The sequence below is a fragment of the Hippocampus bargibanti genome, linkage group LG06 (genome assembly GCF_051943395.1).
Source record: "Hippocampus bargibanti isolate YZ-2025 linkage group LG06, ASM5194339v1, whole genome shotgun sequence".
In the NCBI taxonomy this organism is placed as follows: Eukaryota; Metazoa; Chordata; class Actinopteri; order Syngnathiformes; family Syngnathidae; genus Hippocampus; species Hippocampus bargibanti.
In genome coordinates this window covers 11,124,917-11,151,236 of record NC_142739.1, presented here as the reverse complement: position 1 = coordinate 11,151,236, position 26,320 = coordinate 11,124,917, and the positions used below count along the sequence as shown (strand labels likewise).

At 41.5% G+C, this 26,320-nt stretch overlaps 1 protein-coding gene across 3 annotated transcripts in view; it reads left to right on the top strand.

Annotated features, from left to right (window-relative positions):
* ptprub (protein tyrosine phosphatase receptor type Ub) overlaps window positions 1-26,320 on the top strand; it is a 267,362-nt gene that overhangs the window by 164,558 nt on the left and 76,484 nt on the right. For all 3 annotated transcript variants that reach the window (XM_088999589.1, XM_088999588.1, XM_088999587.1), the window contains exons 7-10: window positions 23-316; window positions 14,509-14,826; window positions 23,331-23,440; window positions 25,450-25,651. In XM_088999589.1, the coding sequence (XP_088855715.1) occupies window positions 23-316; window positions 14,509-14,826; window positions 23,331-23,440; window positions 25,450-25,651 (924 nt within the window). The remainder of the gene's footprint in view (window positions 1-22; window positions 317-14,508; window positions 14,827-23,330; window positions 23,441-25,449; window positions 25,652-26,320) is intronic.

Below are 26,320 nucleotides of genomic sequence, written 5' to 3'. Positions count from 1 at the left end.
TTTCTCCCTTATTCCTTGACAGTACCGCCTTCCCCAATTGCACCACCTCAGCTGCTGCGTGCTGGTTCCACTTATCTAATCATTCAGCTCAACACCAATTCTATTCTTGGCGATGGGCCCATTATTCGGAAAGAGATTGAATATCGGGCTAGCCAGTCTCCATGGTCTGAGGTGCATGGAGTCAACATGGTTACCTACAAGCTGTGGCACCTGGATCCGGACACTGAATACCACGTCAGTGTGCTGCTGACTCGGCCGGGAGAAGGAGGCACGGGGCCCCCGGGACCTCCGCTTGTGAGCAGGACCAAGTGTGCGGGTGAGTGCATACACATAACATCTTATAATTTAAAGTGCTGCCTCTGTGATCTCTGAATGAAACTTTTACGAACGCAAGATAATATACATGTGCTTGTTTTGTGCAAATCACTTAACATTTATGTTTGAATATAAACACAAGATTGTGACTGTTGCTGACAGCTGCATAATGCGCTGGAACCGCCATCCACCACAAGCATGAATGCTTGTTTGTCAAACTTTCAAGTCCATTTATGCTTTTACAAAAGTGGGAGTATCAAACAAGAGTTGAATTTTATGTATATAACCTTGTACATTGTATAATTAAGGATATAGTACTTTCTCTACCATGACTCATTGATTTAACAATAGTTTGGGTATTTTCTTGTCATGATTTCAAGCTAATTTTGCTGGTAAAATCTCCCCTTTGTGATGTACACTGCACCACCACTGACCGCAACTCAAACTGAATCTGCCAACTTACAAATGAGTTTTTGAAATGTGCCATATTTGCACAAAATATCTGTCACTTCAACTCGACTATCTTTATCTACTTTGCAGAATCTGCATTATTTCATGAAAGAGGCCTAGTTCTGATATTTAGTCATTCTTGATGACCAAAGCCAAGATCAACAGCTCAACAACAGCTTCCCACCGATATCTAAAATTACAGTATTGTGACCATTGGGTTAAATTCAATCTGAGTGGAAGGGATTGACAAATTGGAACACATTCACTATTACACGCTTATCTCCGTCGAGAAGCTACATTTACTATCACTGGTGTTCTCTTAACTCCAGAGCTCAAGGCACAGAATAGGAGACTTCTTCCTGGTCGCACGGTCATATCGATTTGACACTTATTTGAAAGATAAGAGCTGCCTGACTACAGGCACCTTTGAATTATACTGAAGGACATAGAAATGTCTCTCTTTTTGAGGAGAACTGGGGGGCAAATAAATGAGAAGCCGGAGTAGGTGACAATCATAAATCAATCCCAGTTCACAGAAGATATAGGAAAAACTTGTTGTGAAAAGACTGGAAAATTTCCTTGGAAAAAAAATAATTTATTAATTGGAGGAGGGGATGATCCTTATTGGTTTTTGATCAAATAAATCACACTCCATACCATTAATAGGATTCGTGGACAAGATGACCAGATGTGAAAAAAACTAAAAATATACCTTGACTTCAAGAAAGCCGGTGTTACAGTGGATCATGTGACTTAACTCAACATATGTGAAAGTTGGGTGTTCGATGGGTGGCACTGGATTGGCGAAGAAGCTCACTAGGAATGGTAGAGATCATTTATCCGGTTGGGTATTTGTAACTCAGCGATACCATCACCGATGCTTGCTTTTATCCTTTTTCCTCCTTGCCACCAGAGCACAATTAGAAGCGTGGACCTGTCAAACCAAAGCAGGCTTATCCACTTTGTTGTGGTCTGTTAGAACTAGTTATATACACATCCTAAAAACATCAAAGTCAAAAAAAAGTCAAAGTCAGCTTTATTGTCAAATATGCTAATATGCATGACATACAGCACAGATTAAATTAATGTCCTCTCGGACCAAGCATGCAAGACACTAATAGTTGGCTAACATGGTAAAAAAGACATACAATTGACAACAGACTATACATGTAATTTCCCAATGTAAAGTGAGGTAGTGTCGTATGTAAAGTGAGGTAGTGACGTATGTAAAGTGAGGTAGTGACATATATAAAGTGACGTACGTAATGTAGTAATGCAAAAACAAACAAGAAGAAAGGGTTGAAGTGGTTGAAGTGAGGTCTTGCAGAAAAAAATGAGAAAGAACAAAAAATAGAGTTCAGGATGATAGTACAGCGTGTAGCATGTCCTCAGAGTTCGGTGAGTGTGGCAGTGGGAATGGGCAGGGTGGGCAGGGCTGGGAGGGAGTTGAGTCTCCGGACTGCCTGGTGGCAGCAACTGCCCTTGAGCCTGCTGGTCTTGGCTCGGAGACTCTGCAGTCTCCTACCCGATGGCAGCAGGCTGAAGAGGCTGTGGGAGGGGTGGGTGGGATCGACAGTGATCCGGATGGCTCTGCGGGTGTTGTAAATGTCCTGAAGGGGGGGGGGGGGGGGAGAGACACCGATGATCTTCTCAGCTGTCCTCACGATGCGCTGCAGAGTCTTACGGCAGGACACGGTGCAGGCGCCGTACCACACGGTGATACAGCTGGTCAGGATGCTCTCGATGGTACCGCAGTAGAAGTAGGTCGTGATGGGGGTCGGAGCTCCAACTCTTTTGAGTTTGCGGAGGAAGTACAGGCGCTGGTGGGATTTCTTGGCCAGTGATGACGTGTTGTAGCTCCAGGACAGGTCTTCGGACATCCAATGTTATTTCATTTCTACTTATTCTTATCAGTTAATTAGTCTATATATCTATGTAGTTTAGTTATTTGTATGTGTTAGTTTAGTATACATGTACTTAGCACAGTTAAAACCTTAAGCTATCATGTTTCAGTCTAATATAAATAGTCATCTAGCAGATGATAGGTCCTTTTCAAAGTGACATCACTCCTGTTGTCCATCTCTGCTTGATATGCGCTCTCCCTCCCGCTTTTGTTCTCTATCTCTCTTTGGCTTTCTTCCCTCTCACCTGAAGAACATTCTCTAGCTGCCTGATAAATAAATATGTTTTTTTGTATATCACCTTGCTTCCTGCTTATTGAATATTTAGACGACACAAATGAAGACCTGAACCAGGAGAAGAACTGATTTCACCTAACATGGTCAATCTCAGATTCAGCTACACACAGAGACATTAGGGATCTTCCTTAATATGACAGCGTGAGTACCACGCCCAGGTTTGCGTTAAATGTTCTGAGGAACAGAGATGCTGCAAATGTCATTGGGAGATGTGAGAAAAGACATTCTGTGTGATGAGGACTGGGGATCACATCGTACAATACAAAGCAATCCAGATTTATAAAGTGCTTCCACAACAGCTGCAACTGTGGCAAAGCGCTTAACAAGACAGTTAACATATAATAATAATAAACACACCACATCACATGACAGAGGGACAGTCATGAAATCTTAACCACTTTTCCCTTATACACTATGTTGTTAAATCAGTTTGAGATAAAAGAGGACAGACTCAAAATGTCCTCTCACAAAGTGCTTCCACAACAGCTGCAACTGTGACAAAGCGCTTAACAAAACAGTTAACATATGTACAGTAAAGTCTCGTTATATCGATATTCTCGGGAGTCTGAAAAATATCGATATAACCGGACTATCGATATATCCGATCCTGCGGCATGTAAATTTTCTCCTTGCGTTCATAGAAATAGTATAGTATAGTATAGTATAGTACATGTATACTAAACTATAGTAGTATAGTAGTATAACCGATATCGATATAACGAGACTTTACTGTAATAATAACAAACACATCACATGACAGAGGTACAGTCGTGAAATCGTAACCACTTTTCCCTTACACACTTTGTCGTTTAAATCAGTTTGAGATAAAAGAGGACAGAATCAAAGTGTCCTCTGACCAGTCATGCTCAACAGCCGCACACATAGGCTCCAAGCCAAGTTTCAAAGTTAACACGACACATATGATAGTTGCTGTTGGATGTAGCCCAAATTGTATCTCTTCTATGTATGGATTGAGATTCCGGGACCTCTTGGCTGCGAGGCAGACACACCATATTAACCACTAACTCACCTACTACCTAGAATGCACATATTTGATCCTCTCCTCTTTCATCGAGAACTGCTTCATGTCATCACAAAGAGGGTACAGCAAGTCCTGAAGAATGAATGTCTCTCTGTGTCTTTGTTTTGTCATATTGTCTCTATGCTGTCATATTATTTGTTATTTAGTTTTTTTTTTTTGTTCTTTTGACTTCAAGACGGCGCCGCGAGAGTGGCTGCCTTTCCAGCAGCTCATGTATTTTGTTTTTCTACTTTCATTCCTTTCATCACTTTGCTGCTGTGAAATGTAAATTTCTCCGCTGTGAGACTAATAAAGGCATATCCAATCCAATCCAATCCAATTCAGAACAACCCCACATTACATTGCGAAATTAATTGGCTTGGCCCCCGTTGGGTTTCTTACAAAGTGAACAATTTGCTGTGCCTGCCAGCATCCGTCCTCTCGTCATGTGTCAGTGTTGACACAAAACACCTGGAGAGATGAGCAGCAATCCACCGCCATGATTCAAGATAGCATAGTATGCTGTGGCAATGTCAACATACACACACAGATGAAGACAGTACTGCTGCCTGAACCTACGCAGCAGACACACATTAAATGGAGAGCTTCGTGTCGCCCAAAGGTAGTCGTCATGTCATCCAATGGTCATCACTCTTTTTGTGCCCAACAGTCTCTTCCTGCCACACACCATCCCTCACAAATCTTTTTACTGTGCTCCAGTGGAGCACACCAGACCCCCTCCTCAATGACATATTAAAGCCACCCTTCTGTCCCCACAGCCCAAAACAACCTCATTTATCAGGAACCAGGATTGAACTCGCAGCCCTTTCTCACCCCAACACATCTCCAGCACCCCGCACATGCAGCACAGTAAATAACAATAGCAGCCAGGAAGTTAATGGCAGTCCAAAACTGGATGTGGGACAAAAGAGGAGGAGACCATGCCTATGTGTGATAGAGTGTGGGTGAGGTTATTTTATCTTTGTGACATTTAATGTGCACCGTGAATGGGAGGAAGTTGAAGCAATCAAGGCTTCATAGTTGCGGGTGTCGGTGTTTGTGCAAGTCATTAAACTCTTGTAATGAGCATTTACATTTCAATGACTGTGGCATTGGTTTGTTCAACCACGAGGGCTAAGTAATGTGATGGGGTTTGCTGCAGACAGATAAAAGGCGAGCTTGGATGCATACCATACAAGTGGGTGAAGTCACACATATTTGTCGTGCCTTTTTTTTCTTCACTCACTATGATGCCGGGAATCAATGTTTTGAACGTTCCATTAAAGGTTAAAGAGAGGGTCTGTTAAAAGAAAAAAAAACTGCAAAAACACACTGCAGTGTTACTCTCAATAGGCCTCAGGAAGTCAGCGGGACTCTATTGAAATCACTTCAAAATAGGACTGTAAAAGGGGCCCTGTTATTTATACTTTGTACAATTTAACCCGGCATTCAAGATACTGTTGGAATAAAATAAATACATTAAAAAACGGTTGTGATTTAGTCAAGGAATTAACATAAACATTTGCAATTAAGACTCAACAACAAGTAAAAAATATTCATTTGTACACCTATGAAATGTAATAAACGGTACATGTTTCGACTGCTGCATTGGAACAGTAAATCATTTTCTATTTAAACTTGTGTTTATTCAGAGTTGGTCTGTGTGTTTTTGTGTGCGTAGCCAAATGTCTCAGATTGATCAGCATTCACAGTTTCATACCGACGTGCGCTGATGTGCTAGACCCACTGTTACGGTGAGATGTAACGATGCAAAACTTCTCCACCTGGTGCAACTCACCTTGTTGACCTTCCTGCAGACTGTCATCACTATTTCCTCAGAGCTCCACCGTCTCAACCATCTGGACTACACAACCCCTGCTGACCCCACATACGATCTCCCAATCCTCATCGCCCCCTTGCTGTTGGCCTGATTAAGTTTAAGCATGTGAAAATGGATGGTGAGACTGTTGTGGTGAGCTTCCAACTATCTCATGAGGAATTCTTGGGTACTATTTGGAGGAAAGCACATTTTTGCAGCTTCAGTGGCCATGCCTGGCTACTGTGACTAATCTGCCATGGTCATGTGGGGCCTTCCCTCCCTTCCGATCATGTTTGGTAACTGGCGCCACCATACCAATACGCTTCCTCGGGTACTGTGAAGCTAATCTCCGTGAATGTGAACATGGTCTCTACCTGCCATCCGGGTGTGCTTGATGAGCCGTTTCTTTAATTATCATCACATTGCATGAGCACAGCCTGAAACGCCTCAAGTAAATCACAAAGTGTAGGTGAGCATTTGTGCTGCAGGTGGTCCCCGCAGTACTGCGTGATAATGGGCCTCCACCTGCTTCTGGGTCACGGAAACTGCCCCGAAAGGTCCCGCTCTTGTAGCTCTTGGTCTGTATGGAGGCAGCCGACACTGAAGCAGGACTGAAATGAGGAAAATCGCCACTGCAAGGGCCAACCGCGAGGAAAGAGGAATCAATCGCAGTTATGCACTCACAAGCTATGAAGGACATCCATTACAGACGACATATTTATGACAGGAATTGTACAAACTTGTTTTGATTTAAAGCATGCTGAATAATGTGTCAAAATCAGTCAAGGCATGCGGGTTGCCATGCGGGTTCACCCCTCAGTCAAGTCTGCAGTTAGTGGGCACAGTCATTGAAATAAGGCTCCGATGAATGAGCATATGAAACTGGTGGTTCGGTACCTCCAACAAGATTGAGGTCTAGAACAGGCATGGGCAAACTACGGCCCGCTTTTTAATCCGGCCCGCCGAACATGTCCAAATTATAGTAAAAACAGTGTCTGAAACTCATGACAAAAAGTTAGCGGACAACAGGGCAGATAACTCTGAAAAGTTGCCTGCCCCATTTTTCACAACTTATCACAAGAAGACTCACTAATCACATAAAAAAAAACATTGTCACAAAGTATAAAGTTTTTTTTTAAAATTAAGGATGTACCTACCACAAATGCTACCTTGCTTAATTTACGGTAAATGTCCATGGCTGTAGATGTTGCTGCAGTAGTCATTTGTTATCATGGTGCACAATACAACGCTTGCATTGCTTGCTACAAGCCACTAAGCCCCTTTCATAAGTCTCACGTACACTTTACTGTCACGGTTTAATGTAAATTTACGTTTTGTAGCGTCACATTTGTTGTTAGCTTCTTTTGAATCTGTCTTCTGGGTTGTGGTTCTGTGCATCTATTTTGGAAAATGATATGCAAATGCACGACCTTATAACGCTTGCGAAAGTCCGGAAGAAAGAAGCAGGCTTCTGATTGGCTGCCGTGCCGAGTATGCAAATTTCAAATGCAGGGAGCCTATGTCTGTGTGCTTGGCGACGGTACACGTGTACTATTTGCGCGTAAAGGCGAGGGCATCAGTGGAGTTAGTAGAGCGAAATCAAGACAATCCATCCATGATTTTACGGAATTTAACACAAGTACGTATTATTGATCTTGAATATTTCATTGTGGAATAATATGTTTTGAATGTTGAAAGTGATTCCATTTTTCAATAAATGTTGATTTCTTTAACTTTGCACCTTCGATTGAAACGTATTAAAAACAGACGCAATCTTGATAAATCACAGTGCATATGTTATTTTAATCTATTTCCATTTCCTCCTCCCAGTATCTGCGAAATAGTATGTAAACGCCATATCTTGCATATTTCTTGAGACAAATTTATTAACTGATCAGGGATATTTTTCGCATTTGAAAGACAGTTAATAAATTGGGTTGAAGTGTGCTATGAGGTTTGTACACACTACATTTAAAGGACAACCGGCACCATTTTTTTTTTTGTTTCCTACCGACATCAGAAAAACGTTTTATAGCATCTAAAATACCCAAAACACGCAGGCTGATATTTTTAGTCAAATGAAAGACACCAATAAAAATGACTTCAAAATGAATTTGGAAATGGCCAGTTTCAGAAGGTCGCACCCCCGTGTTCGTGACATCACGCCAAGACGTCTTGCCTTGCTCGAGAATCAAAACAATGGCTTCAGATTCGGAGAAGATGCTTTCTTGTTACTCAACCAGTTATGAATATGATTCAAATAGTTCTGAAGAGGAAAGCATAAATGTTTGCAATTGATTAAAGGAGTCCTCCCCTATCAATTCGAGCCGTCAATGACAGCAATGTAGCATCCAGAAAAGGCACAAGATGGCGCCCAAGCTCCGTTGGAAATGGGCTGATTTGTCTGCTGGGAATTTGTGTCAGCGAATATCAAATCGTTGTCTTGGTGCAACACACAACTATTCACCATTGCGTTATTTATGTGTTTTCCTTCTAATTGCGCCATCAACACAGAACAACACAAAGTTTTCAGACCAAACAAAGTACCGCAAAATGCATTGTGTGTCGCTTTCTCGGTCAGGGCCGGTCCAAACGTGACATCACATGGGGATCGTCATCAACTCGAAAACAAGACCATGAATATTCAGCGCGAGTTTTAAAACGTAAACTATAGCTATATGCTGTGGAATCTTTGTCTCAGTCAAAGTCATTTGAAGTGATTTTACAAATTATGGACATAACGAAGGCGTCGGTTATCCTTTAATGCTTTAGGTTTAGTATTTCCGGCCAAAACACTCCCTCCAAATGCTCCTGGCCCAGCCCTTCTGTCAAATTTTAGAACCCATTGCGGCCCGCGAGTCAAAAAGTTTGCCCACCCCTGGTCCAGAACCTCAAAAGTAATACTAATCATGTGAATGTCGATGGCATTTTCCACTGTGATAGACTTTAATCAGAATCAGAATCATCTTTATTGAAGTATGTAGAACACACAAGGAATTTGTTTCCGGTAGAACACGCTGCACTAGTATCGTCGTCAAAAAAACTGCTAAGTGGCACTATACAGTTCCATTCCTTTAAGATAGTAAAACCTATCTTTTGGCAGTCCTTTGAATTTGTTCAGGTTGACAATGTTTGTTATGTTTAATTTGACAGAAATAGTTGGCTGAGAGTGTCATTAAGGAGCCTGTAGCTTGATTTTCGAAGAATTATTTACGATTTGCTAAAGTCTTGCATATTGTGAGGTGAGTTGAGGTTACTGCGCCCATTCGACACTCCCATCTCTGGTCCGTGCAAGTAGAAAAATTCTATTGACTTCTATCGAAACATTACTCTCTTCCCACAGCAAAATAATGTAATTTATCAACGGACAAGTTCAAGACCTGATCCCAAACCAAGACAACATTTTCCATGACAGAACATAAAAACAAAGGCAGTAAGATTCACAAACAAGTAGCAAGTGAAGGTGGCTGAAATCAAGGCTTGACAGAAAATCCCCAAGAACCAAACATAATTATTAATAATTTCTTAATCTAACATGAGTCCAAGTGCCCTTTTGTAATGTTTTGGATAAATGTGTGTGAGTGGAACACAAGGTACGGATGTCCTTGTATGTGTGTGTTTGTTTGTTGTTTTTTTCCCCCTCATCTGATGCAGTCAGCCCAAATCACCTCGCTGGCTGCAATGTACTGTCCCGTGTCACAGTTTTAGGGGAGACAACAAAGCAGAACCCGTCACTTCCTATCTCGCGTCTGATCTCTTAGGATCAACGTGGTGCTGTAGGCTTTCAGCCTTGTTGGCGCAACTGCAGGGTGTGAGTGAATGGCTGCTCGTGGCACACCAACAAATAAGACGAGTCAAGGCTTGGCACAATGTCCACTTTGAGAGAAGACACAATGAGCACACTGTGGCCTATTTGCTGCCGCTTTTATCAACCCACCATTTAAAGGCTGCTCTTTATTTCAGTCGGAGTGTGCAGACTATCAATTGCACCTCTACAACACGTTCCAACCAAGCGCAATAATGCAACACAACTACTTTTGTATGCACACTGTTTTTTATAGATCCGTTTCACCACATTAGCGTGTATGAGGTTGGAGTCAATGTTTTGGTCATTTTTCTGTCTTGTATGAGATGGTTGAAAGCAAATAAAAAGAGAAAGCCGCACTGCCCTCTGTGTCGATTGGAAGTGTCACAGCATTTTACTTAAATATAATTGCTCCCACGGGCAGTGCTAAATGCAAATGAAATTGGGTCTTTTATCCAATGTTATTTCAGTTTTGTAGTCGTGCTTGAAGACGCGCAAAATAGCAAGTGAATAGATGATGAAGTGAAGCTATATGAAAAGAGAGAATGGATATGAAGGATACTCAAGGATGTAACATTTGCATGTAGTGTGCTCCGGAGCATCTTTCAAATCAAATTAGTCAACAATTTTCAGCTTTTCCTGCTGGGTGATGCACCTGCCATCTTATTCAAGTTCCAGGCCATACTCAATTAAAAAAAATGCTTAATAACATCATTTGATATCGTGCAACAAACCATGCCATCGCCCTGCTATCAAACTGCCTCACTGCCCATTCCTCTTCATGCCTGATCATAATTTAAAAAGCAACATGTTTCATGTTGCTTGACAAAAGAGGCGTGAACTGTGTTTAACAACTGAAAAATGCCCCCTTTGATAGTCAGGCTGTCCTTGGCTCTAGTCCTCAGTAGAGATGTCCTCCTGAACATTGGGCCTTCTGTGTGTAGCGCTACAAGAGACTCTGTGTATCTTTTCGTGTTCATGAAAAAGAGAGTTGTCAATTTTTAGTTGGATAATATTAACACAGTTATGAATATAATGATTAGGTTTGCCCAGAAAATTGGAGATGGCCCAAAAGTCAGCGCCTTTCATGTTTTTGTTTATTTGTTTTCATTAAACTGCAGGGCAAAGAACGAGGAAGTCAATGCAACATCAAGCTACACACTGTCTGTTTAATTAGTGCACGTGACATGAGTTATGGCTATGCGAGCGGCACAGCTTTTAGAGAGTAACAGTTGACTCTTGCGTTCGTGCTCTGGTCGCATTTAGGGAACATCCAAAGGATCTGCAGAGCGACACTGAAATACACTGATTCAGTCTGTATGCAGATGTTTGAATCCTCCCAACCCAAACCCAGAAAGCAACAAAGCTCATAGTGCGGATCATGGCCCATACTTTTATAGTAATGGACTGAACACATCTGTTTACCGAAATCAATAACCACAGCTTTTCCAAATCCCATCCGACTGTTCTGATTGCATCAGACCCGATTGGACAATACCTGTATATTTTCTAAATGTTGTAGAATGCCTAAAAACAGCAATTTCAGAGGAATGTCCTCTGCATTATATTATTTGTTATGTAGGTTTTTTTCCCAAGATGGCGGCGTGTTAACAGGTAGCGGCTCCTCTCTCGCCCGGCAAATTGCCGTTTTCATGTTTATTATGTTTGTTGTTATGTTTGTTTGGAAGCTAGAAATTGAAGGTGTGATGTTCAATGTTGTTTGTTGGTATGCCCCACAAGTAGGAAGTGAGCTGGCTGAGAAGAAGACATTTTGGTTGGACTTTGATGAAGTCATACAGAACATCCCGAGAAGTGAGAGGGTTGTAATTGGTGGAGACTTCAATGGACATGTTGGCACAGGAAACAAAGATGATGAGTAGGTGATGGGCAGGTTTGGACTCCAGATGAGGAACGCTGAAGGACATATGGTGGTTGACTTTGCTAAGAGAATGCAAATGGCTATTGTGAATACTTTCTTTCAGAAGAGGCAGGAACATAGGGTGACCTATAAGAGTGGAGGCAGAAGTACACAGGTAGACTACATTTTGTGTCAACGGCGCCATCTAAAGGAAATCAGTGACTGCAAAGTAGTGGTTGGTGAGAGTGTAGCCAGACAGCATAGGTTGGTGGTGTGTAGGATGATGCTGGCAGTGAGGAAGATGAAGAAACCAAAGGCTGAAGTGAGGACAAAATGGTGGAAGTTGAAAAAGGAAGAGTGTTGCATGACATTTAGGAAGGAGGTAAGACAAGCACTGGATGGGCAAGAGGTCCTTCCAGATGACTGGCAAACTACAGCGAACATAATCAGAGACACAGGTCGGAAAGTACTTGGTGTATCGAGTGGAAGAAAGGTAGATAAGGAGACTTGGTGGTGGAATGGGGAGGTGCAGGAGTGTATATAGAGAAAGAGGTTAGCAAAGAAGAAGTGGGACACTGAGAGGACGGACGAGAGTAGACAGCAGTACAAGGAGATGCAGAGCACGGTTAAAGTAAAGGTGGCAAAGGCCAAACAACAGGGCTATGATTACTTGTATGCTCGGCTGAACAGCAAGGAAGGTGAGACTGATCTTTACAGGCTGGCGAGACAGAGAGACAAAGATGGTAAGGACCTGCAGCAGGTTCGGGTAATTAAGAATAGAGATGGCAATGTATTAACAGGTGCCAGTAGTGTGATGGCAAGATGGAAAGAGTACTTTGAAGAATTGATTAATGAGCAAAATGAGAAGGAACAAAGAGTAGAAGACGTGACTGTTGTGGACCAAGACGTAGCAAGCATTAGCAAGGATGAAGTGAGGAGGGCACTGAAGAGCATGAAGGGGGGAAAGGCACTCGGGCCTGATGATTTACCAATCGAGGTATGGAAATGTCTTGGAGAGGTGGCGGTGGTGTTCCTGAATGGGTTATTCAACAAGATCTTAGATTGTGAACAGATGCCTGAAGAATGGAGACGAAGTGTACTCGTGCCCATTTTTAAGAACAAAGGAGATGTGCAGAGTTGTACTGATTATAGAGGAATAAAGTTGATGAACCATACAATGAAACTCTGGGAAAGAGTAGTTGAAGCTAGACTAAGAGCAGAAGTGAACATTTGTGAGCAGCAGTATGGCTTCATGCCAAAAAAAAGAGTACGACAGATGCAGTGTTTGCTTTAAGACTGCTGATAAAGAAGTATAGAGAAGGTCAGAAGGAATTGCATTGTGTCTTTGTAGATCTGGAGAAAGCGTATGACAGTGCACCCAGAGAACAGCTGTGGCATTGCATGAGGAAGTCTGGAGTGACAGAAAAGTATGTCAGAGCGGTACAAGACATGTATCACGACTGTCAGACAGTTGTGAGGTGTGCTGTCGGTGTGACTGAGGAATTCAAGGTGGAGGTGGGACTCCACCAAGGGTCAGCTCTGAGCCCCTTTTTGTTTGCTCTGGTGATGGACAGGCTGACAGACGATGTTAGACAAGAATCTCTTTGGCCCATGATGTTTGCAGATGACATTGTGATCTGTAGCGAGAACGGGGAACAGGTGGCGTAAAAACTAGAGATATGCCCTGGAAAGGAGAGGAATGAAGATCAGTCGCAGCAAGACGGAATATATGTGTGTGAATGAGAGGGATCCAAGTGCAAGAATGATGCTACAGGGAAAAGAGATAAAGAAGGTGGAGGATTTTAAGTACTTGGGGTCAACTGTCCAGAGCAATGGAGAGTGTGAAAAAGAGGTGAAGAAGCGTGTCCAGGCAGGCTGGAGCAGCTGGAAAAAAAATGTCAGGTGTGATGTGTGATAGAAGGGTTTCAGCTAGGATGAAAGGAAAATTGTATAAAACCATGGTCAGACCAGCCATGATCTTTGGACTGGAGACAGTGCCGCTCAATAAAAGACAGGAAGCAGAGCTGGAGGTAGCAGAGCTGAAGATGTTGAGGTTTTCTTTGGGAGTGACCAGGTTGGATAGGATCAGGAATGAGTACATTAGAGGGACAACTCATATTAGAGGCTTTGGAGAGAAAGTCAGTGAGGCCAGACTGAGATGGTTTGGACATGTCCAGAGGAGAGAGAGTGACTATATAGGGAAAAAGATGCTGAGCCTTGAACTGCCAGGCAGGAGACCGAGAGGAAGGTGTTTATTATGTTTGTCAAAGTCATTATAAGTGCCTTGCACGCTGGGTCCGAGAGGACAGTAATTTCATCTGTGCATATTAGCATATTTGACAATAAAGCTGACTTTGACTTGACTTTGACTTGCATGCCACCTTCGAGTACCCGAGAAGCGAATGAGCCTCAATGAGCCTCAATGAGCCTCCCCTTTTAATATCAATACCCAAAACATTTGAAAAACATTGATCAACATATGGATGGATGATTCACTTGTGTGTGTATATATATATATATATATATATATATATATATATATATATATATATATATATATATATATATATATATATATATATATATATATATATATATATATAGCTGTCTTTAGCCTGTCAAGAAGTTTGGATGTAAAATTGAATAGAGTGCTCACAGTATCAGTAGCTAGCTTGATATGGATGGATGATTCACACTATTTATAGCTGTTGATATCCAGTCAAGAAGTTTGGATGTAGAATCGAACAGAGTGCAACTAGTGTTGGTTGCTAGCTTCTCGCCAACGCTCGTGGAAAGGGGCCTATGCCCACCCAGTGAATTTGCCGCCCAACAACCGTGATTGTAAATTATAACATGAGGAGAACCAGCTTTTATTCTGTAAATGTGTAAATGTTTTAGATTGGATTGGATTTGCCTTTATTAGTCTCGCAGTGGAGTAATTTACATTTCACAGCGGCAAATTTATGATAATTTAAATTTTTATGAATGCTGTACGTATATCAATTCATCTCATGCTTCTCGTTCTCTTTCCCCCCAATGTAGAGCCCATGCGTGCACTACGGGGCCTGACAGCCACAGACATCCAACCCAGGCAGTTGTCCTTGCTCTGGGAGAACTTGCCGTTCAACGTGACACGGTGCCACACCTACTCAGTGTCCCTGTGCTACCGCTACACAACGGTGGGAGGTGGCGGTGGCCACAACACCACCGTGCGCGAATGCCTGGCTGTGGAGCACAACGCCTCACGCTTCACGCTGCGTGATCTGCCGCCTTACCACGGCATCCATGTCCGTCTGTCACTGGCCAACCCGGAGGGCAAGAAAGAGGGCAGAGAGGTTACCTTCCAGACTGAAGAAGACAGTAAGTCCCGGCAGGCGGTCAAGCTAAAGTATGAAGGCACAAAAACAAACAAAGATTGGATACAAAACTTGGATTTTCCTTTTGAAAAACAATCCGTTGAACATGACGGCAGGTAATCACAGTGGTAGAGCAATTATTTATTTGGTAAAATTAAACCGTTTTCTCACGTGTTTGAATTCTCTTTGCTTAGCTTCGTTCAATTTGTTTATGCTAGTCTTCGACTCTTCATTTTTTTCCTGCACCTTAGGGAAATCATTATTCACAAGAGGAGTGACTTGTCATCTTTGCAATAATTAAGGTTGCGTTGACACGAGGCAATCCGCACCACGCTTTAGTCTCGTTTGTTTGTGTGAGCCCTCCATGCCGTAGACTTAGAACACTCACTTCTGACTTCCTCGTGTGCGGAGCGTCGATGAATTAATTCAGCCGTCCTCTCGTTCTTTATTGACAATAACCACCAGCTTGCATATTAAAATTAAGTAGTGTCATGGCAACTAATGGCAATTTGAAGTCTCTCCAACAGTTATATCATCGAAATATGACAATGAAAATGAAACATCACATTATTGAATTAACAATTTTATTCCGAAGACTGTATCAACTTTTTTTACATTATAAGGCCTTCATAATGTCAATAGAATACTCAAAATAATGACAAGAACAGTGAAAGGTTTGGACCCACTTGCCATGCTACCAAATTTAGTATTTTTTCCTCACACTTTTGACTGGAACAATGCCAATTGCAGCACAGCAAAGGACAGTGAAGTTGGCCTAATTTAAACACTGTGATTTAACTCAATATGATAAAAGCATTTCATTTCCTTCTGTATTCAGACTTGTGCTTGAGCAAAGCATCCAGTCCATGCATTTCATTTGTACTGCTTAACTGAATTATTCTTTTCCTTTCGGCTTTTCCCTTCAGGGGTCGCCACAGCGAATCTATCCCGGTTTTGTGCATCCTCTTCTCTCACACCAGCTGCCTTCATGTCCTCTTTGACAACATCCATAAACCTCCTCTTCGGTCTTCCTCTCGGTCTCCTGCCTGGCAGTTCAAGGCTCAGCATCCTTCTCCCTATATAGTCACTCTCTCCCTGACATTTTTCTCCAGCTGCTCCAGCCTGCCTAGACACACTTCTTCACCTCTTTTCCACACTCTCCATTGCTCTGGACAGTTGACTTAAAATCCTCCAATTTCTTTATCTCTTCTCCCTGTAGCATCACTCTTGCACTTGGATCCCTCTCATTCACACACATATATTCTTGCTGCAACTGATCTTCATTCCTCTCCTTTCCAGGGCATATCTCCACATCTGTAGTTTCTCCCCCACCTGTTCCCCGTTCTCGCTACAGATCACAATGTCATCTGCAAACATCATGGTCCAAGGAGATTCTTGTCTAACATCGTGTGTCAGCCTGTCCATCACCATAGCAAATGAGAAGGGGCTCAGAGCTGACCCCTGGTGGAGTCCCACCTTAACCTTGAATTCCTCCGTCACACCGACAGCCCACCTCACAACTGTTTTAGTCATGATACATAACTTGCACCGCTCTGACATACTTTTCGGTCACTCCAGACTTCCTCATGTAATACCACAGCTCTTCTCTGGGCACTCATATTCTTTCTCCATATCTACAAAGACACAATGCAATTCCTTCTGACCTTCTCTGTACTTCTCTATCAGCATTCTTAAAGCAAACACTGCATCTGTCGTACTCTTTTTTGGCATGAAGCCATGCTGCTGCTCAGAAAAGTTCACTTCTGCTCTCAGTCTAGCTTTCCCAGAGTTTCATTGTATGGCATCAACTTTATTCCTCTGTAGTTAGTACAACTCTGGACATCTCTCTTGTCTTACAAATGGGCACGAGTACACTTCGTCTCCATTCTTCAGGCATCTCTTCACCATCTAAGTCTAAGTCTTCTTGAATAACCCAGTTAGAAACACCACCGCCACCTCTCCAAGACGCTTCCATACCTCAATTGGTAAATCATCAGGCCCGAGTGCCTTTCCCCCTTGATCCTCTTCAGCGCCCTCCTCGCTTCATCCTCACTAATGTTTGCTAAGTCTGGGTTCACAACAGTCACGTCTTCTACTCTTTGTTCCTTCTCATTTTCCTCATTCATCAATTCTTCAAAGTACTCTTTCCATCTTGCCATCACACTACTGGCACCTGATAATACATTGCCATCTCTATCCTTAATCACCCCAACCTGCTGGAAGTCCTTACCATCTTTGTCTCTCTGTCTCGCCAGCCTGTAAAGATTAGTCTCGCCTTCCTTGCTGTCCAGCCTAGCATAGTCATCATAAGCCTCTTGTTTAGCTTTTGCCACATTTACGTTAACCGTGCGCTGCATCTCCTTGTACTGCTGTCTACTGTCGTCCGTCTTCTCAGTGTCCCACGTCTTCTTTGCTAACCTCTTTCTCTGTATACACTCCTGCACCTCCCCATTCCACCTCCAAGTCTCCCTATCTACCTTTCTTCCACTCGATATACCAAGTACTTTCCGACCTGTGTCTCTGATTATGTTTGCTGTAGTTTGCCAGTCATCTGGAAGGACCTCTTGCCCACCCAGTGCTTGTCCTATCTCCTTCCTAAATGTCATTCAACACTCTTCCTTTTTCAACTTCCACCATTTTGTCCTCACTTCAGCCTTTGGTTTCTTCATCTTCCTCACTGCCAGCATCATCCTACACACCACCAACCTATGCTGTCTGGCTACACTCTCACCAACCACTACTTTGCAGTCACTGATTTCCTTTAGATGTCGCCATTGACACAAAATGTAGTCCACCTGTGTACTTCTTCCTCCACTCTTATAGGTCACCCTATGTTCCTGTCTCTTCTGAAAGAAAGTATTCACAATAGCCATTTCCATTCTCTTAGCAAAGACAACCACCATCAGTCCTTCAGCGTTCCTCATCTGGAGTCCAAACCTGCCCATCACCTACTCATCATCTTTGTTTCCTGCGCCAACATGTCCATTGAAGTCTCCACCAATTACAACCCTCTCACTTCTCGGGATGTTCTGTATGACTTCATCAAAGTCCAACCAACATTTCTCTTTCTCCGCCAGCTCACATCCGACTTGTGGAGCATACCCACAAACAACATTGAACATCACGCCTTCAATTTCTAGCTTCAGACTCATCATTCTATATGATACTCGTTTTACTTTTAAGACATTCCTAACAAATGATAACGAAAAGATAACCCCAACTCCATTTCTCTTTCTGTCTTCACCCTGCTGAACTGAATAATATATTAAATTGTCCATCAGCGATTACCATCTGCTCGATACTAAATGCTGGCAGCGTAGTATTTTATGGAAAATGCAGTACGATTCAAAGAATGTGGGTTGTCTGGCAGCTTCATGCTGTTTTCAAGCCCATTCTTCAATCATCCAAAGTTACTTTTGTTATTTGGATGGATCGGATCATGACTTCAATAGCTTATTTAACTCTGAATGTCATGATTGCTGAACCTGCTTCGGAGAGTTCTAATAATTGCTTGAGCATTTTCACTCACCATATGGAGCATAACTATACGACGTGCATTACATGCATCATATTTCATCCATCATGGGCTGGTTATGAAGTGAAGATGAAGAGCATTATGTAACCTTTCTGTGCTTTTCTGATACATTAATTCAGAGGATGACATTCTGGTAGCCTGAATTAACATTACAAAAAGGTGCTCTTCATAATTCAGAAAATATATCTGTCACCCCAATAACCCTTCAATAGCTCTCTCTTAGCTTCCCTATCTACTGATAATCCTTTGTGTTTCCGCACATTATTTGCGCTATAACAAAGGGCAAATCACTTTTTTTTATGCTAACAAGGATTGGTTGTACTGAAAAGTTCGGAATGAACATCTGTGATGGAGAAAATAGTTGTAGGTTTTTTTTCCATTTTATTTTTCATTTTTCAAAAGTCACAAAACACTAATTAACATATTTGCATGGAGCATGTCGTGCTACCAAATGTTACCTTATTAGAGATACCTTTCATCCATCCATCCACCCATATATCCCTTCATCTGTCCATAAGGGTTGCGCGGCATGCTGATAAGCTGTTTATGGCACTAGGTCGGGGACATCCTGAAGCGGTTCCCAGCCAATGGCAGGTTTACATTATTACGTAAAAAAATGCTGTAACAAATACTTTTCAACATATAACCCTACATATAAAAATGAATATTGCGCTTAAATTTTACAAATAATAAAATACATGGGTGGTTGCACAGTGTTTGACTGGTTAGTGTGTCGGCCTCACAGTACAAATGTGCAGGGTTTGATTCCAGCCTTGCTGTTTGGAGTTTACATATTCCCTCCGACTCCGATGGGTTTTCGCTGGGTACCGTATTTTCCCCCCACCCAATGAATGGTGTATTTTCAATCTTTTTCCATATACTGTATACTGTACCGGACTCACGGGCACACCCTCAATAAATGAAAAAAGTTTTCCAAATATAATATATAAGTACAGCAATACCTCGGTTTAAGAACCCCTTGGCTTCCGAACGTTTTGGTTTAAGAATGTTAAATTTGTGAAAATTTTACCTCGGCATACAACATTTTTTTCGGGATACACACAGAGCACCACAATGAGTGATGTGTCGTTCGCAAACGAGCCCGTTCTCTTCACAACAAAATGGCAGCCGACTGTTTTGTCCTCTATTAGCCGCCCCCTGTCTTCGGTTAAAGCCACGTGATGATAATAATAATAATAATAATAATAATAATAATAATACATTATATTTTAAGCGCCTTTCAAAGCTCTCAAGGACACTTTACAGTCATAGAAAAGCATAGGTACTATAATAAATAAAATACAATAAATAGAAACGAGAGAGAGAGCTACGCAGAAAATGCAATGTTAAATAGGCGGGTTTTGAGATGGGACTTGAAGGTGGGAAGAGAATCGATGTTACGAATGTTAAATTCTTGAAACATCGCTGTACATAATAATCGTGCTGAGATTGGCAGGGGGGTCAAGAACGCAGCAGTGAGGGGTTAGGGGTTACAGACAGAGAGAGTGAGGCCGTTCTCCAAAAAAGAATATGGCAGCCGCCTTTTTTTTTGTCCTCTAATCCCCGCCCCAGTCTTCGGTTAAAGCCATGTGATAGAAAACAGTGAAATTTGGACTTGTTTTAACTTTGATAGTTCAAAGGCAGAGTGTAGATTGCAAGGTTAAAATATCCCATCAATAAGGCTCTACAAATAACTCACACAAGTCATCTGTACACTTCATGCAAAAAGTCATCAACCCAGGTAAACAGAACACAATTGATGAGGAACAAGGTAAAATTATCACAGAGAAAGCACCTACAAGGCATCATTCCTCAAGATGGTGAAAGAAGAAGGCTACGTTCCATCAAGTGTTTAATGCTAATGAAACCGGCGACTCCCTTCCATCAAGCCATCGACGACCATCACACTACTCCTGTACGACTGAGAGTTTACACAGACCATCACAAAGGTAAATAAAACAACTTTATTATACTATACATTTTATTTATTTAATTATAATACCATAGCACATTTATTATACATAAAACTAAGGTATATTTTGTGTACTTAAAAAAAATATGTTTTATGGGGACCTGGGAACGGATTATTCTCATTTTAATGGTTTACGATGGGAAATTATTTTTTTGGGATACACACGTTTTGCCTTACACAGTCTATCTGGGAACAAATTAAGTTTGTAAGCCAAGATATCACTGTATATCAACATTTTCCAAATATAAGGCACACTACATCGTGAAGCACCGCAATAGAGGCTGGGGTTACGCACTACTTCTTCTATAGGGGGAAAATGGAGGTGGCTGCTGAAAGTAGTTGCGAGACCTGTTGTGGCTCAATATTGGTTTACATATAAGGCGCAGGGTCATCTTTTGAGGAAAATGAAGGCCATATATATATATATATATATATATATATATATATATATATATATATATATATATATATATATATATATATATATATATATATATATATAAGGAACAATAGCAGACATTGAAAACAGCTACAAGTACCTCGGTATACCACAGGCCAATGGCAACCTCGAATTAGCAACAAGGAAAGCGGCTACGACCAAATACCTCCAGCGGGTGAGGCAAGTCCTCAGAAGCCAGCTCAATGGCAAGAACAAGAGCCGGGCAATAAACAGCTATGCCCTGCCAGTGATCAGATACCCTGCAGGAATAATAAGGTGGCCAAAGGAAGAGATTCAGACCACAGATGTTAAGACCCGAAAACTCCTCACCATGCACGGAGGGTTCCATCCCAAGTCCAGCACCCTGAGACTGTACACAAGCCGTAAGGAAGGAGGCCGGGGACTAGTGAGTGTGAGAGCCACTGTCCAGGATGAAACATCCAAGCTCCATGAATACATCAAAGAGAAGGCTCCAACGGATGATGTACTCAGAGAATGTCTCAGTCAATGGGGAACAGAGGATGAGGTGCTGGAAGAGGGACAATCATGGGAGGAAAAGCCCCTACACGGGATGTACCACCGAACCATAGCAGAAGTGGCTGATCTCAAGAAGTCCTATCAGTGGCTAGAGAGGGCTGGCCTAAAGGACAGCACAGAGGCACTCATCCTGGCTGCCCAAGAACAGGCCCTGAACACCAGAGCCATAGAGGCAGGGATATACCACACCAGACAAGACCCAAGGTGTAGGTTGTGCAAAGAGGCACCTGAGACAATCCAACACGTAACTGCAGGGTGTAAGATGCTGGCAGGGAAAGCCTACATGGAGCGCCATAACCAGGTGGCTGGCATAGTCTACCGAAACATCTGTGCGGAGTATGGACTGGAAACCCCAAGGTCAAAATGGGAAACACCTCCCAAGGTGGTGGAGAATGACCGAGCAAAAATCCTGTGGGACTTCCAGATACAGATTGACAAGATGGTAATGGCCAACCAACCAGATATCGTGGTCATAGATAAAGGGGAAAGGAAAGCCGTTGTCGTGGATGTAGCGGTCCCGAGTGATGGGAACATCAGAAAGAAGGAACATGAGAAAATCGAGAAATACCAAGGGCTCAGAGAGGAGCTGGAGAGAGCCTGGAAGGTAAAGGTGACAGTCGTGCCTGTGGTGGTCGGAGCACTTGGGGCAGTGACCCCCAAACTCGACGAGTGGTTGCAACAGATCCCGGGAACAACATCGGATATCTCGGTCCAGAAAAGCGCAGTGCTGGGAACAGCACGGATACTGCGCAGAACCCTCAAGCTTCCTGGCCTCTGGTAGAGGACCCGAGCTGAAATGGGGACAGACACCACCCATGGTGGGTGAGACGAGGATTTTTATATATATATATATATATATATCGATATAACCGGGACTATCGATATATCCGATATCGATATAACGAGACTTTACTGTATATATATATATATATATATATATATATATATATATATATATATATATATATATATATATATATTATTTATATTTTCTATGGCACACTTAAATGCGACACAGAATGCAAACCACCGTACCACCATCAGCCACACATACGTGCGTTCACACACTAATTTATTTATATATATATATATACAGTAAAGTCTCGTTATATCGATATCGGATATATCGATAGTCCCGGTTATATCGATACTATTTCTATGCACGCACGGGGGAAATTACATGCAAACAGGGTCGGATATATCGATAGTCCCGGTTATATCGATATTTTTTCCGACTCCCTTGAATATCGATATAACGAGACTTTACTGCATATATATATAGCCATATATATATATATATATATATATATATATATATATATATATATATATATATATATATATATATATATATATATATATATATATATATAAACTGATCCCAAATTGTCTGGAAATGGAAATTGGTGATTTTCTATGGCATATATATATATATATATATATATATATATATATATATATATATATATATATATATATATATATATATATATATATATATATATATATATAGGGCGGTGGTTGAGTGGTTAGCGCAACGGCTTCACAGTGCAGAGGTCGCCGGTTCGCGTCCCGGTCCGCCCATATATATATATATATATATATATATATATATATATATATATAAATAAATTAGTGTGTGAGCGCACGTATGTGTGGCTGATGGTGGTACGGTGGTTTGCATTCTGTGTCGCATTTAAGTGTGCCATAGAAAATCACCAATTTCCACAATTTGGGATCAGTTTAAGGCACCAAAAACTGGAACTGCTTTATTTAATATGAATCAATACTTCATATTACCAAGCCAAATCGGTACTGACTTTGGTACCCATTTCCATAACAGCTTTAGCAAAGGCTTGACAAGGAACTTTGTGTGATTCCTGGCTAGTCGAGACAAAATTGAACTATAATGAAGTGCTCTAAATTTGAGTATAGCTGTAGTTTTTTTATTCCTGACCTTTAATATGAAGATTAACAGGTCTGCTGTAACCAAGAGTTTCAGTTTGCCTTATGACTGTCTTCCAGTACCTGGAGGCATAGCACCTGAGTCGCTCACCTTCACCCCATTGGATGACATGATCTTCTTGAAGTGGGAGGAGCCACTTGAGCCCAATGGCCTTATTACCCAGTTTGAGGTAAGTATCCTTTTTAGATTTGTTCTTTTTTTTGACAATCCAATTTCTTCCATATCCAGTGTCTCTCTGAAGCACATGGCCTCACTTTGCTTGACTGATCTGCTGCGGCCTGTGATGGAGACTCATTTATTATTGCCCGTTTTGTGCCTACATGAATATAACCCTGACATACTGCAGATGAGAAGCAAAATCACCAATTTCCTCCCACAAAATAAATACAGTGGAACTATCGAAGTCAAAACTCCCTTTAGGACGTAGAATTTGAAATAAGAGACCATCAGACGAAAAGTGGACGTGCAGTGCGATGCATTATTTGTCCTTGCTGCTCAGTGCAACATTTCTAAAAATAACCAAAGAATGTAGTTAAACAATCCAATAAGCTGCATGTGTCTGAATAGACTTCCCTTGCTGTTCTCATCATTTGTTGTTTCCCGAGAATACTCTCTGATTGTATGGCGACCAGTCCTGGTTGTACCACGCATCTTGCCCGCAGTCAGATAAGAAAGTTAGCTAGGCATGACTGTAATGAGTACAGGTGGTTTTAAAAATGGATGATTTTGTACGAGTGCCAGATAAAATCCTTTCCTTCTCTATCTTTTGTGTCATTTATCATGCCTCTTCCAGCATTATAAAAAAATAATAATAAGACACTTCAATGCCTTCTGATTGATACTTTACAAAAAATCCTAAAGTAGGCCTGAAAGCATAAGTCACAGACTGTTTCAGTAATAAATAACAACACATGCATGTGTGATGCTCTTGGCCATCTTGTTGAACATGAAAATGATTTGGTGTTTACTTGTACAGACCTTCTGTTTGTGGCACGGGATCAGCGAGGCCTGCCCACGTTTTCCCCGTCTTTGTGTCTTTCGAAATGTCCCCTCAAATATATTTTGAAATAGGATTTGCTTTTTGACAGGTGTACCACATTCCAAATTATTATGTAAATTATGTTTTTCTGAGATTTTTATAGTCCATGAAAATGGCACTCGGTATAAGTCATTAACTGTTCACAAAATAAATAAATCAAAACACGGTTCCAAATTATTATGTACAGCGATGTTTCAAGAATTTTATAGCATGTAAGGTACTGAAAATAGTCGATAAATGAAATTTCAGCATATATGACTATTTTCAGTGATTAGCAACCAAGAAACAATCTTGAAACGCTGTGGTGCATAATAATTTGAAGCTATGGATTTGAACATAGTTTTTATTTTGGGGAAAAATACTGCTATCATCGGGAGGTATGTTTAAAGAGGAAGTCAACCCCAACATTTTCATTAATGTACTCTATGCGCCTCCACTCATCTAAATATTGTGTTTGTTGGATATGGGTAAGGCAACAAAATCCTTGCTCTAGAATCAAAACAATGGCTTTAGATTCGGAGCAGATGCTTTCTTGTTACTCATCCAGTTATAAATATGATTCAAATAGTGCTGAAGAGGAAAGCCTAAATGTTTGCAATCGATTAACGAAGTCCTTCCGTATCAATTTGAGCCATCAGGACTACATGTAGCGTCCCAGAAAATGCACAAGATGGCGCCTAAGCTCAGTTGGAAATGGGCTGATTTGTTTGCTGGGAATTTGTGTCAACTAGTATCACGTAGTAGTCTTGGTGCAACACACAACGATTCACCATCGCGTTATTTATGTGGTTTCCTTCTAATTTCGCCATCAACACGGATCAACACGAAGTTTTCAGACCAAACAAAGTACCCAAAATGCATTGTGTGTCGCTTTCTCGGTCAGGGGCGTTCCTGACGTGACGTCACGTCGGGAATCGTCACTAACTCAAAAACAAGATTTCCTGAATATTCAGCCTGAGTCTTAAGACATAAAATATAGCTATATGCGGTGGAATCTTTGTAAAATACGCTCAGTAGAAGTCATTTGAAGTGATTTTACAAATTATGGACACAACTTGACCGGAGGCCTCGGTTGTCGTTTAAAGGATGTTGACACTTCCATAACTGGTGCAATGTCCTCACTTCCCGTTGGCCTCTAGATCAGTTACCAGAGCATCGAGTCATCCGATCCTGGCATCAACGTCCCAGGCCCAAGAAGAACTGTATCCAAGCTGAAGAATGAGACCTATCACATGTTCTCCAATCTTCACCCAGGAACAACCTACCTGATCTCTGTGAGAGCCCGTACAGGGAAAGGCTTTGGCCAGACAGCCCTCACTGAAATAACCACTAACATCTCAGGTATGATATTGCTCCAAGTACCGTCCTAATTGACACGTACAAGTGGACCATATGTCCACCAACATCACAGGCAAATATTAGGGGATGGTTTCGCAAGGCATCACCTTTGAAAATTGTGTCGTTCTAAAATTGGAATATACAGGAGACATATGAACCAAAATGAATAATGACTAAGAATAACCAACCAAGAAAAGTATTTACAGACAATGAACAAAATGAATATTGCGTTCCCAATCATATTTTGGAGAAAAATACACACGACAAATGTATGATCAATAAACAACCAGAATGGAACAGTTAACATAGCAAAGTAGACCTGTCATAAATCTGCTGCTGTGAATTAGGAATTTATCCATTGTGAGATCAATAAAGGTTATTTTATCTTGGTTTACCTTAGTTTGGTTTAGCTTGTACTTTCACTCAGCCTTTTAAAATCACAGAACAGTTGCAATTAAACCATTGACTGTTTTCTCTCGCTAAATTATTGCCAGGTGGGAAATGATTAACCAAATTGCCATTCAGATTATAGTCAAAATAAACCTGCCAAATTATCCATCTTTAAGCAGTTATATGAAACCAACATGATGCACTTGTGCCATCACTCTTTATAATTGTGGCACGTAAATTCACCTCCAAACTCCAACCAGCATGTCTGTGCTGCAATTAAGA